The 14,245-nt window shown below is 47.2% G+C and overlaps 1 protein-coding gene across 1 annotated transcript in view; it reads right to left on the bottom strand.

Annotated features, from left to right (window-relative positions):
- Positions 1-14,245, bottom strand: part of KLHL22 (kelch like family member 22) — a 39,283-nt gene that overhangs the window by 14,562 nt on the left and 10,476 nt on the right. The window contains exons 3-4 of the mRNA XM_077874642.1: positions 7,601-7,766; positions 4,294-5,012 (exon numbers count right to left, since the gene is read on the bottom strand). Of these exons, the coding sequence (XP_077730768.1) occupies positions 4,294-5,012; positions 7,601-7,766 (885 nt within the window). The remainder of the gene's footprint in view (positions 1-4,293; positions 5,013-7,600; positions 7,767-14,245) is intronic.

The following is a 14,245-nucleotide window of genomic DNA, read 5'->3' as shown; positions in this document are numbered from 1 at the left end:
AAGGGAACCCTCATACACTGTTGGTGGGAATGTGAACTGGTGCAGCCACTCTGGAAAACTGTGTGGAGGTTCCTCAAACAGTTAAAAATATACCTGCCCTACGACCCAGCAATTGCACTGTTGGGGATTTACCCCAAAGATACAAATGCAATGAAACGCCGGGACACCTGCACCCCGATGTTTATAGCAGCAATGGCCACGATAGCCAAACTGTGAAAGGAGCCTCGGTGTCCAACGAAAGATGAATGGATAAAGAAGATGTGGTTTATGTATACAATGGAATATTACTCAGCTATTAGAAATGACAAATACCCACCATTTGCTTCAACGTGGATGGAACTGGAGGGTATTATGCTGAGTGAAGTAAGTCAGTCGGAGAAGGACAAACATTATATGTTCTCATTCATTTGGGGAATATAAATAATAGTGAAAGGGAATATAAGGGAAGGGAGAAGAAATGTGTGGGAAATATCAGAAAGGGAGACAGAACGCAAAGACTGCTAACTCTGGGAAACGAACTAGGGGTGGTAGAAGGGGAGGAGGGCGGGGGGGTGGGAGTGAATGGGTGACGGGCACTGGGGGTTATTCTGTATGTTAGTAAATTGAACACCAATAAAAAATAAATTAAAAAAAATGAAAAAAAAATAAAATAGAGGTGGAAATGGTAAAAAAAAAAAAAAACAAAAAAACTAGCTATATAAGGATATAAACAATTTCAGTCCCTTTAAGGTAGATTTTGAATAGCCCTACTGCAAACTCAGATGGGCCAGCTAGAGTTGATACAAAATGCTCTGGGGTCTTTGTAAAATTGGACAGACCACCTTTTGTCTGTTTCCACAACTTAAGCATTCCCATGACTCTTGGTGAAGTCCATTACAATCAAAGGAATTTTTAAAATGTATTTTAAAATACAAACAGCCATGGAAATGCTTAACAGAGAAAGCAAGTTGCTATCCTAAGTAGAGTCCAACAGGCCACAGGTGAAGCGGACAGTCGGTACAGGTCCCCCCTATCTGAACATAGGGTGTTCCTTGGAAACCTTTCACAAGCTGAAACGGCACGAAACAAAGCAAATACAATTCACATGGGAAAAAATGTGAGATTCCTAGACCCCAAAAATAACCAGTCAGGCTTTTCTGATACCTTAGGTCACACCTTGCTAATGGATGCATGAAATACATGGAGATAAAGTACAGACGCTCATAGAGTTCAGAGCTCTGGCGGCTTGATGCTGAGATGAGTGTAGTTGGGGAAGGTGCTGGGCAGCGCCACCACACTCAGTCAGGGGGCATGCTGCCTCTGTAAAGGCTAACTGCAAAACCAATGCTGAACACTACCTTCACTTTCAATCTTTTTGTAAAAGTAAGAACAGGCACTAATGTAGGTCTTCCACGAAAGTGGAGTAACATGGACTTTGAAGAGCCGGGGGTGGGAAGGGGGGAGTACAAATACAATTTGCTCCAAGACAGCTAACTTCTGTGCACTTCCTGCTGTACCAATGCTCTGATATAACTTGAGAAGTCTCCAACACCTCAACATGCAAACCCTAACTGCAACTTTTATCTTCTGGTATTCTGCGGGTCCGAAGATCCTAAAGCTCATAAACTAAGAAAGGGAAGAAGGGAGAGAACCAAACTCAGACCATTCAAATTAAGATCCATCTGGCAGTTTTTAAAGTCTATGAAGAGATTAATGGAACTCTCACCCTGGAGAAAGGACAGACCCCAGGGTCTTCCCCACCACGCAGACACTGCCCCCCAACCCCTCCATAGTACCTCCCCCTGCCAGGCAGGTCTCACCAACCCTACCTGCCACAATGACCCGACCTTGTCACTGGAGTCTGAGGCTGTTGGTTATCAAATATTGGTGCTGACACTAGAAGTTTTCAGTCTGGCTTGGGATTCACAGCACATGTTCACCAATGGGAAATTCAGACCAGTCTTGAAGCAAAACTGACGTCAAGGAAGTAGAAGGGCAGACCCCGGGCAGGGAGCGGCCCTCGCGGTCGCCCTTGGGGAAGGCCCTGTGGGAAAGCCTCACAGCCTCCCTGTGCGTGCACGCCACCCCACTATATGCCAAGGGCTGGTCAACACAACACCCTGGAGGTCTATTTTGTGGGTTGCTCTCAGCAGGGAGCTCAGGCCTTGGGCCTCCAACAGGGATATAGACCCCTACAAAAGAAGCTTTGAGGCTTTTTAAGGGAAGGTTGAAGCTAGTGCTGCCACACCTACTGTGGAAGGTATTTGGTTAGGAAGAAAATGAAGATATTGTTTCCTCCTTTCTGAACTCAGCCTGTCTTGTGTTTAACTGCAAAGGAGCTGCCAAGCTTTGGGTCTCTTCAGTTTAACAGAGGTGACCACCTCTTGGGGCCCAGAGGGCAGAAGCGGCTACGGCCCTCTCCTCATGGTCACTGGTCACTAGGTCACTACGCTCACTTTTGAGAGGCAGAGGCAGAGGCAGGCCAGACTCCACCCCCACCCCCAAAGACGGAAACGTGAACGTGGGTCAGTACCTAACTCACAGCCATAGAAGCAGCTGGCAAGATCTCTCTTTGCGGTGCCAGCTTTCTTTCAGCTTGCAGATTTGCCACATGCGCCAAATCCCATGAAATCAAACCAAATACAGTAGCAGGGCCCCGGACACCTAATGGTAGCGGAGGCTGTGGAGACCTGCCCTGATTACTTTGTTCTGCCCCCCAAAATGGATTTCTGGGATCACAGCTCCATAGACTGACAGAGCTAGAAGCAGCCTACAGACCAGGACAGTCCACAAAATCCCCTCTCTTGGGTTCCTGGACTCAATTCCGATGTATGTGTTGGGGCAGGGGGCATGACATTTTCTCCACACTGATAAGCAATTCTCGGGACACCGACTAAGTGTTCTACAAGTCGACTCAATGCCAACACTATCTACCTGGAGGTAGCATCAGACCCCACAGGTTGAGGGCTCAGTCCACAAGATGGTACCGCCCCATCCTGCCTGTCTCCGCTTCAGACGCTAGTAATAAGCCCAGGCTATTATCTATGCTTCTGACCTACCAGTTAATAACATGAGGTTCCAATGACCCCCTCCAGCTCAAAATGCCAATTACAAGCACCAAGCTGTGCCTTTGACTGACTAGCTATAAATCAGAGGTTTCTAAGATCCCCCTTTCTTTGGGTTTCATTAATCTGCTAGAGTAGCTCACAGAACTCAGAGAAACATTACACTTACTAGATTAACTGTTTATTGTAAAAATATATAAATCAGGAATACTCAGGAAGAGATGCACAGAGCAAGGTCTGGGGAAAGGGCAGGGAGATTCCAAGCTCTCTCCAGGCCCGTGCATCACTCTCCCAGCACCTCTAACTAGGTGGTCACCAACCCTGAAACTCTCCCAACCCTCTCCTTTTGGGTTTTGATGAAAACTTCACTACATAGGCACTGATTGATTAAATCACTGGCCCTTCTCTGAATGGCAGGGTTGGTTCTCCCGGTGACCATCCCCCACTCACACTCAGGGGCTTCCAAAGCCACCTCATTAACATAACAAAAGACAAAATTAGTGTTCTCCTTTTATGAAATTCCAAGGGGGGTTTTGGAAGCTATGAACCAGGACCTATAAAGACCTAACATACAGAAAAGCACATTGAGTACATCACAGTAAGCCCCACCTTCTTGGAAAACTGCCTGCTCAGAGGACCTTGGGGGACCCCATGCCTGGCAACACCCCTGACACCAGGGCAGGCAGGGGTAGTGAAATCTGGTTCAGTGATGCCTGTTGGTTTTTTGGGCTCCCTGGACAGAGGACTATATACTACAAAATAGGGAGGGAGGACAGGAAGCCATCCTCACCAGGGGCTTGTGGTTAAGAGAGCTGATGGGCAAATGGAGCCCGGGATGAGACGTATCAAAGCTGGAGAGGGCAAGATGGAAGGAGCAGCTGCCTGCCCAGTGCTCCTGGCAACTAGGTCCCCTCCTTCTGAGGCGGAGCCCTGTGCCCAGCCACTCCAAGGCACAGTCACTCACAACCTATCTCCTCACCCACGGACAGCAGGGGTGACCTATGGTAAGTGGGTTTGAGAAGAGGAAAAGAGTGAAAGCAAGCATGCACAGTCTCCTCTTCCTTGCCTCATCACAGCCTGCACTCTCCAAATTAACCTCGACTTTAACCCCAACAAGCCACAAGATTAATTTAAAAGGCTAGTGCCTCAGCCCTCGCAGAGCCCACTCCACAAGCAGCCTCCTGAGCCCATGGCTCCCGCACCACAGGGTCACCCACAGCCCAAGTCTCAGCCAAGCACTCCCGCCTACCTCCAGCACCGGGACTCGGCACGGAAGCCCTGCACATTGTTGTCCCCTCCAATCAGGTACACAAAGTTGTTGAGCACCGCGATGCCCTGGTTGGACATGCGGGGGGCCAGGGAGGCGGTGAAGTGCTTCCACTCTCCCAGCAGGGGGTTCAGGTACTTGGCTTGGTCACTGAGGACAGTGGATGGCGTGGAGTGAATGCCCCCAAAGCCCACGACGCACTGGAAGTCCGACCGCAGCTCCGTCTGAGGGCCCTGCAGGCTGGGCTGCAGGCTCTCGTTGCGGTGGTACATGAGGGCATTGGCCACCGTGTCCCTCAGCGGGCTGGGGTCCAGCTTATCGTGCAGCCGCTGGAGGACCTCAGCTTCCATCAGGGGAAAACGTACTGTCTCAAGGAGCTTGGGGGGCTCGTGCAGTGAGATCTGGTCAGCCTGTACCTGCTCCAGGGTGTAATGGTAGAGCAGGGCACCCTCATATACCTCGGTCTCACAGGAGACCTCCAGGCGGTTACTGCTGAGGAGGGAGTAGACCTTCTCCAGGGGAAGCTGGCGGTACTTGTCAGTCCGTGAGAAGGCCACAAAGTTTTTGAGGATGTAGGTGTCCAGCTGCTCAGTCAGACGGCTCAAGTCAAATAGCTCCGCCAGCCGGTAAACATCAAGGATGTTCTCTTCATCCACCCAGGACATGAGGAAATCACAGCAGAAATGAATGATTTCCGGGATCTGTGAAGAGAACAAGCCCCGCTCAAGCCCAGGCTGGGAAGAATGTGTCTGGGTGAGGGAGCCTGAGGCTAACAGCAGACACACAGCTGTTGGCTACAGCAGGCCCCCCTCCACCACTCCTGTCCTTCCCTGGCACGGCTGCTTTCCCCCAACTGAAGAGGTGACTGGGGCTCACTGCAGACTGACTGGGTTTAAAACCAGGCTTCGAAGCGACCTGTGAGTCGCTTTTTTTAACTGCTCTGAGCCTCAGTTTCCTCCTCTGTAAGTGGAGAGGAATAAATTTGAAGATGAGACTGCACCCCAAAGTATCTGGCATGGAGTGGACCCTTTCAGATCAAAAGAAGTGAATCTTCAGAGAATCAGGAAGCAGCACAGTGGCCACATCAGCCACCCTGGTTTGGATGGCACCTGAGACCTGTGCCTGCCCCTCTGCAGGCTCTCTACAAGATATCCAGCTCTCTTCTCCTGCCACAACCCCCACAATTGCAGATTGAGCCAAAGCTGCAGGCCCAGGGATCCCACCCCAGGAGAAGGATCCTGAACCACCCACGAGCTAAGAACTGCCAGCAGGGTGTTTCAGATGCTCGCCCAGCACTCTTCCTGGCAACATCAGACAGTTCTTGAAAGGCTGGAAGCCATCCTGCCTGGGGAAAGGCCTGCATGACTCTGGCTAGCACAGGAGTTCCAGGTGACATTTGCCTTCTTCCAATTGTGCAGAAAAACCAGTGAGTTGGAAGAAGGGCAAGACAGAAGGGTGCCGAGGCGGGAGATGAGAAGTGAGCCCCGGGCTTAGAGGTTATCCCATGATTAGACAATCAGAGCATGGCAGGGTGAAGGAGGCAGAGAGGAGGGCTCTAGGGAAAGCTGCCCAGGCATTGCTAAGTTCTTTAGGAAAACAGGATTTTGAAAATGCACTAAAAATGAGAATGCCTCACTCATTACCAACAAATTAATCAGAACACACAGAGAATTCTGCTGGTGTGAGGCTTGTTAATAAACATTTAAAATCTCTTTATCTTTATTTTTTTCTCATTCCAAAGATACTCTATGCTTGCCAGGTCATAAGCTAGGAAGGACTGAATGGAAACCTGTAAAGTGCCAGGCATGTGTCTGTCTGCCCCACATGGAACGTCCCCATAGTGCTGTTAGGTCCTGAAAGTCTTGACTACCCATTTCTTCCTCGATAGGCACTTCTGCTTTGCCTCTTCTTCCTAAAATACTTCTGATCTGTCATGGGCCAGGACACTGAGGGCCAGGTTCTGGGTAGAAAGTGACAGCAAACAGTCCTCAGTGGGCATGACAAGCAGCTCCTGAAGAACTGCTTCGTGTCACTCTCTTCTTCCCATCCTCATTGTCACAGCAGTGGGCCCTCTGCTGGGGAAGCTCACAAGGAATCACCCCAGGCCTGCCCAGTGCAGGAACCCCATTAAAGGCTCAGAGAAATGAACCCTTGCTGGGGGTTACCCAGTGGTGACAGTCTTGCTGGGATTCAGATCCAGGTCCTGGGGACACCACAAACAGTCTACTGATCCTAAGCTAGTTCAAAGCACAGCACGTGGGGAGCATGTAATCAATGGCTACACAAACGTGACCATGATAGGGCCTATGGACTTGCAACTGGTAAGGAGGGGCTCCTTCATCCCATGCTATCCACACAATAGCCTCAGAATATTAGCTAAAGTGCTCAGAAACACTGTCTCAACTCCATCTACTCATTGCATATGGTGAGCCAACCCAACAAGCACAGGCCAAGGGCCTCCCACCTGCCCATTTGAGAGCGACAGTGCAGGGAACTGCTGGGGCTCTCCCATATAGTGTGGGACCTCCAGACACCCTTGAACAGGTTGGTTTTCCTGACATATTTTTTCTGATGGCCCCAAATGTGTTCTGACCTGAAAAAAGGTCAGGATAATGAATTCGGCATAGCATTTCATTTCCACTTTCAACAAATGTAAAATGAGAAGTCTCTCTAGTCAGGTGAGGCTATCTGACAACAGCTACTGAAAGCAAAAGGCACGTGCAGGCCCAGCCCTCATGTGGCTGCACCAGCACCACTGAGGTAATACAGCCTTCTAAAACGTAGGTCACACTGCCAAAGCCTCAGAAGACTTCCTGAGTTCTGTAGAAAAACAAGTATCCAACATTCAATGACAAAAAAGAAAGTAGTTTCAAAGAGATGGATGAAGTCAAGTCGGGTGGATGAGCAGAAAGGACTTGGGAACTGTGGGAGAAGTTCAGCTTCATCAGACACTGGGGCATGCAGGACATCACACACCTGCCTCGGGGTCAGCCCACATGTTTATGTGCAGGATCTTCTCAGGGGCGGGGACACCCAGGCAGAAGGAAAGGAACCAGCAGAAGAGCAGAAAGCAAAAGCAGAGGAGCCTGCCTGGAGGCATTTGGAGCAGCTATGCTTCAGTGCCCAGGGTTGGCTAAGCCATGCACCACCCAAGAGCCTCTGCCACCTGCAATCTCCTTTGCCACCTGGTATCCTTGCCTGCTGATCCCCCTCATGCCACTACCTGGCAGACACCTGGGGATCACCTCCTGGGTTTGGGTTTGCCTTGCTCGAGCGAGGGCAGCCTCACCTGCAGCTGGCAGGCGGCAACCAGCGTCTCCTGGACATTGCTCAGGCTGAGCTCCAACTCGGAGGTATAAATGAAATGCAGGATTTGGCACATGGCATTATAGGACACACCGTGGATCAGGACCTCTTCCTGCTCCATCTCCTTCAATCCCCCAGCAAACATTCCTCTGCAAAGTAAAAACACAAAACAGCATTGTTCTATCAATCTAAATCAATCATAAGGGCACCTGGATGTCTCAGTCTGTTAAACATTCAACTCTTGATCTCAGCTCAGGTCTTGATCTCAGGGTCATGGGTTTAAGCCCCATGTCGGGCAAATCTGTATCAATTAGGACACCAAAGTGAGAGGGAGCTGGGGGCAGGCTGACCCAGCAGTGATGTGCAACAGAACACTGGTGTGTGTTCTGAGAACTGAGTCTTGCCACGGAAGGTGCCCACAAGCTCCTGACCAAGTTTGGACAGCTATCCTAGAAATCACCATCTGTGTTTCATGTGTTGCAGGGTGTTGCACGTGAGCCTCTTGGAGTCAAGGACATCTGGCTTGTTCTCTGGTACATCCATCTATATGCTTCCTGGATCACAGCAGCAGCCCAGAGCATGTCAGGAATGAATAAATGGATGAATGAATAAATGAATGAAAGGAAAACATGTAACACAAGTCACTCCACTCCAAATATATTAACTGAGCTCCTAACTAAACGCCAAGTACCATTCAGAGTCAGAGGAGTAACAGTCAAGGGACGCCTGGGTGGCTCAGTGGTTGAGCGTCTGCCTTCAGCTCAGGGCCTGATCCCGGTGTCCCGGGATCACGTCCCGCATCAGGCTCCCTGCATGGAGCCTGCTTCTCCCTCTGCCTGTGTCTCTGCCTCTCTCTGTCACTCTTATGAATAAATAAATAAAATCTTAAAAAAAAGAGGAGTAACAGTCAAGTAAAGTGGTAAGATTCCTACTTATGTAGAGTGTGATGCTAGGAAGGAGGACAAGAACAAGGTACTTCTGAGTGAGGAAATTCTAGGAAAAAGCACAACAGGGCATCTAACCTAGGAGCACCCGGCTAGGAGAGGGGAGCAGCTGGAGAGTGATGAGGAGCAGGGACAGGCCGAGATGGAGGTGGGTGGCACCTCACCAGCCAGAGGAAGGCATTCCAGGTGGAGGAGACAGGAGCCCAAGTTCTGGGGCAGGGATGAGTTCAGTACCCAAGGCAGCCAGGCCAGTGCAAAGAGGAAGTGAGCAGGTGAGACAGGGCCACGTCTCTGCTTTCCCCAGGTCAAGACTGAGTCAGGATTGAAATCCAAGCATATTATGAAGTGCTGTTGGGGAATTTTACACAGGAGGCTGGTGTGAGCAGACTTTTCAGGCAAGAGGGTTCCTGCAGACCTGGGGAGGGCCTGGTGGCAGAAAGAACATGCTGAAGGACTGAATCTGGGAGAACACTGGAGGAACCAGGGCCCTTGGCTGGGTTAGCTGAGCTGACAGGGACTTGGGAGGAACAGGGTCAGAGAGTGAGGTCAGAGTCACCATCAGTGAGATGCCTTGAGGCATCCCAGGTGAGCCAGTTAATAAGTTGTTCAGAGGGAAGAGGCTGGTTGTCAGGGGAGGCAGCAGGGCTGAAATATGACAGCCATGCATAGAGGACAACGTAGCTGTTTTTACATTTTATTTTTCCCTCCTCTGCTCTGCTCCAGGCCATCAGTTCAGTCCATGTACCTTATATTCTACATCACATCTTAACAATGCATCTTGGAAATGGCTCCTTACTGGTACATGTAGGGCTGCCCCTCTTCCCTCTTCTTGTAAAAACTATCATGGTTGATATAACCCGCTGCTATAATACACCTGGGTTTTTTTTTTTTTTTTTCTTAGAGATGAAGAGGGAGACTCCTAAGCAGGCTCCCTGCTCAGCACAAAGCTTGACGTGGGGCTTGATCTCACAACCGAGATCATGACCTGAGCCAAAATCAAGAGTCGGACACTCAACTGACCAAGGCACTCAGGCACCCCCACCTGGATTACTTCTAATCTCCCATTATTGCACCTGATAGAGGGCCTTACCACCATGACATTTTGCTTACGTGCCTGTCAGGATCATTCCTATGAAAACAACTGCTAGGACACAGGGTTTATATACATCTATACTTTGATAGTACTGCCTACATACTATCAATCTAAGGAGGAACCTTGTAATGAATGAGAAGGTAATCTTATCAAATGTTTAAGTGTCATTTCTTCTTTTTTAGTAAGTTCTACACCCAATGTGGTCATGAATTCAATAACCCCAAGATCAAGAGTCCCATGCTCTTCCAACTGAGCCAACCAGGTGCCCTTTATTTTTTTTTTTATTTTTTTTTTTAAATATATTTTTTATTTATTTATGATAGTCATACAGAGAGAGAGAGAGAGGCAGAGACACAGGCAGAGGGAGAAGCAGGCTCCATGCACCGGGAGCCCGACGTGGGATTCGATACCGGGTCTCCAGGATCGCGCCCTGGGCCAAAGGCAGGCGCCAAACCGCTGTGCCACCCAGGGATCCCCCCAGGTGCCCTTTAAAGTGCCATTTCTATATTCTTTTTCGAACAGTCCAGATTCTTGGTCCATTTTCTCTTAGACTCTCTCTTGTCACTTTGAAGAAATCTGCCCTTTTGTGGATGAGTTGAAATTTTCTTCCTACCTCAGATCTTTTGATTTTACAATGCTTTCTGCCATGTACAATTTTGTCTGTTTTGAATACAAATTTCTCATTTTCATGCCTGCGAGTTTTATGACAAACTTAGACATTTTCCCCCCCTCTGAGGTAACATTAAAAAATATTTCTCTCAGTGGCTCAGTCAGTTGAGCACTGGACTCTTGGTTTTGGCTCAGGTCATGATCTTGGGGTTGTGAGATGGAGCTCCAGGTCAGAGTCTAGTATGAAGCGTGCTTAGGATTCTCTCTCCCCTTTTCCCTCTCTATGCCCTTCCCCCCAGCCTGCTCACATGCGTGTGTGCATGCTCTCTCAAATAAATACATAAATCTTTTTTTAAGATTTATTTACTTATTTATTTATGATAGACATAGAGAGAGAGAGGCAGAGACACAAGAGGAGGGAGAAGCAGGCTCCATGCCAGGAGCCGATGTGGGACTCAATCTCGGGACTCCAGGATCGCGCCCTGGGCCAAAGGCAGGCGCTAAACCGCTGAGCCACCCAGGGATCCCCAATAAATACATAAATCTTAAAAAAAGATTTCCCCATGCTTTCCTCTATATATTTTTGGTTTACTTTTCACAATTAAAATTGCTAATGCAGGGTGCCTGGCTGGCTCAGTTGGTAGAACACAGGACTCAATCTCAGAGTCCTGAGTTCAAGCCCCACATTGGGCGTGGAGCCTACTTAAAAAAAAAAAAAAAAAAGAATGTTAATCCACTTGAGGTGTAACTCTCTTCAGTCATCCTGAATCCAGGTTCATACGACACCAGTTGCCTCCATCATGCTGCTTAATTAAGTTTGACCCCCACAAGATCAAAGTCTTACATGTGAGGTGCACTGGTGGGGAACTCCGTGCCCTGGCCCCCAAGACTGGCTCTCTGGGTCTGTCTCCAAAAAAGGTTAGTGATGACACTACCAAGGCAACCAGTGATTGGAAGGGTCTTAGGATTATAGTGAAACTGACCATTCAGAACAGAAAGGCCCTGGGGTACCTGAGTAGCTCAGTTGGTTAAGCGTCCAGGTCTTGATCTCAGGGTTGTGAGTTTGAGCTCCACGCTGAGCATGGAGCCTACTCAAAATTTAAAACAAGTAAACATAGAACAGACAGGCCCAGACTGAAGTGGTACCTTTTGCCTCTGTCTTGATTACCAAACCCCTGGAGGAACCACCCAGAGGCAGAAAGGAGAAAAACATTAAGCACAGTGGAACTATCACTTTTGATGAGAGTATCAACATTGCCTGGCAGATTAGATAGGGTTCTTTAGCCAGAGAACTCACTCTCTGGAACCATTAAAGAGATCCTGGGAATTGTCCAGTCTGTGGCTTGCAATGCTGATGGCTACCACCCTCATGACATCATGGATGTCAACAGCGGTATAGTGTAATATCCAGCTAGTTAAGAACTACATAGGAAAACGCTTCAATAAAGGATCATTTGACAAAAAACAAAACAAAACAAAACAAAAAAAAAACCCCAAAATTTGTTCCACCTGAAATTTGTTTTGGACAACATGTGAGGCAAGGAGAAATTTTGTGTTTTTCAAGAGAGCCACCCATCAGCACCTTCCCCTACTTGGAATGCCATCTTTATCCCAAAGTTCCTGGCAGGCTAGTGTCTATGTTTAAAACCACTACCTTCCCAATAATCTTCCCACATCTCAGGCACCAGGAGCAATTTGGATTACTATAGCTCCATAACACACATTACCATAGGATAGGGCCAGTCTCCCTTCACTACCTTCTCAGCAATTTCCTGGCCTTTGCTTGTTTTGGAAAATTTGGACTTTAGAATCAGTTTGTGAAATCCCTCCACCCCCCATAAAGTCTCTTGGTATTTTTATTGGGAATGTATCACACATATAGACTGATGTAGAGAGAACCAGCATCTCTGTGATGGACACAATGGGCTCTTCTATCTCACAAGCCAGCGTCTGGGTCTCTTTAGAGGTCTATTTAGTCCACACACACCCTCTCAGGGCTTTCCTGTGCTCTGTGGTACTTTGACTCATTCTTTGGGGTGTCCATGTAACATGTGGACCTTGACTGGATCCTGAATGGAGAGGGGAGGAAGGAGATAGAAGATATTTTGGGGACAATTAGGAAAATCTGAATATGAACTCAATATCAGATAGAATTGTAGAATGACTATAAATGTTCTTAGGTATATTAGAAAAAGTTTTTTTCTTGGAAGTGCAATGAACTATTTCCAGAAAAACTGTTATATCCACAAGTTACTCCTAAGCGAATATACAAAATGCTAACCGATGAATCTTAAAAAAAACAAAAAAAAAAAAGGCTGATCTTTCAGCTTTTCTACAGGATTGACATCTTTCAAAATAAGAGCTAGGGAGAGAAAAGAGAAAAAAAGATCAAAAGAAAAATAAAATATATATCTACTCCTTTTCTTTTTGTTGTTTTTAACCAAAAATGGATGCTTAATTCTTTATCATAGTCTTAACTACTTTTCTGTAACACTGGAATTATGAGCAAATAAAAACTTCAAGGGGAAGAAACTTTTAAAATGATGTCCAGGGGAGTCTGAGTGGTGTAGCCAGTTAAGCATCCAACTCTTGGTTTCAGCTCAGGTAATGATCTCAGGGTCATGAGATCAACCCCCACATTGGGGTCTCTGCTCAGCATGGAGTCAGCTTGAGATTCTCTCTCCCTCTCCCCCTCCTGTTCCTGCATGTGCATGCAATCTCCCTCTAAAATAAATAAGTAAATCTTAAAAAATAAATAAAATAAAATTATGTCCATACCTCATACCTATTAGGATGGCCACTACCAAAAAAACTAGAAAGTAACATGTGTTGGTGAGAATACAAAGATAATGGAACCCTTGTGCATTGCTGGTGGGAATGTAAAATGGTGGCAGTTACTGTGGAAAACAGTATGGACATTCTTCAATTCTTTTTTTTTTTTTTTTAAGATTTTATTTATTTATTCATGAGAGACACAGAGAGAGAGAGAGAGGCAAAGAGACATAGGCAGAGGGAGAAGCAGGCTCCATGCAGGGAACCCGATGTGGAACTCAATCCTGGGATTCCAGGATCATGCCCTGGGCTGAAGACAGGCACTAAATGGCTGAGCCTCCCAGGGATCTCCTCCTCAATTCAACACAGAATTAACATATGACATAGCAATTCCACTTCTGGGTACATACCCAAAATAACTCAAAGCAGGGTCTCAAGAAAATATTTGTACATCCATGTTCACAGCATTATTCACAATAGTCAAGAAGCAGAAATAACCGAAGTCTCCATCCGTAAATATATGGATTAACAAAATGTGGTCTATTCACACAATGGGATATTGTTCAACCTTAAAGAGGAAAGAAACTCTAACACATGCTACAACATGGATGAACCTTGAGGACATTATGCTAAGTGAAATAAACCAGTCACAAAAGGACAAACATATATGATTTCACTTATAAAAGGTTCCTAGTGTAGTCAAATTCTAGAAACAGAAAGTGAAATGGCGGTTACCGGGGCTGGAAGTAGGGGTGTAGGGAGCTGTTTACTGGGTGCAGTTTCAGTTTTGCAAGATGAGAAAGTTCTGGAGCTCTCTTCCACAACAGTATGAATACACTTAACACTACTCAGCTGTACACTTAAAAACAGTTAAGTTGGTAAATCTTTTTTTTTTTTTTTAAGATTTTGTATTTATTTATTTATGAGAGACAGAGAGAGAGAGAGAGAGGCAGAGGGAGAAGCAGGCTCCATGCAGGGAGCCCCATGTGGGACTTGATCCCAAAACCACAGGATCACACCCTGAGTTGAAGGCAGATGCTCAACTACTGAGCCACCCAGGCGTCCCAAGTTGATAAATCTTATCATATGTTTAAAATCACAGCAGGCCACCAACAAAGTAGAGGGCATGAACAGCACAGAACATTGCAGAATGAGGGTCATCTCTATTACTAGGATACCATAACCAGATGTCCAGTAGCACCCTCTGATG

Source organism: Canis aureus, chromosome 27, assembly GCF_053574225.1.
Source record: "Canis aureus isolate CA01 chromosome 27, VMU_Caureus_v.1.0, whole genome shotgun sequence".
In the NCBI taxonomy this organism is placed as follows: Eukaryota; Metazoa; Chordata; class Mammalia; order Carnivora; family Canidae; genus Canis; species Canis aureus.
This window is presented reverse-complemented; position numbering and strand designations above follow the sequence as displayed.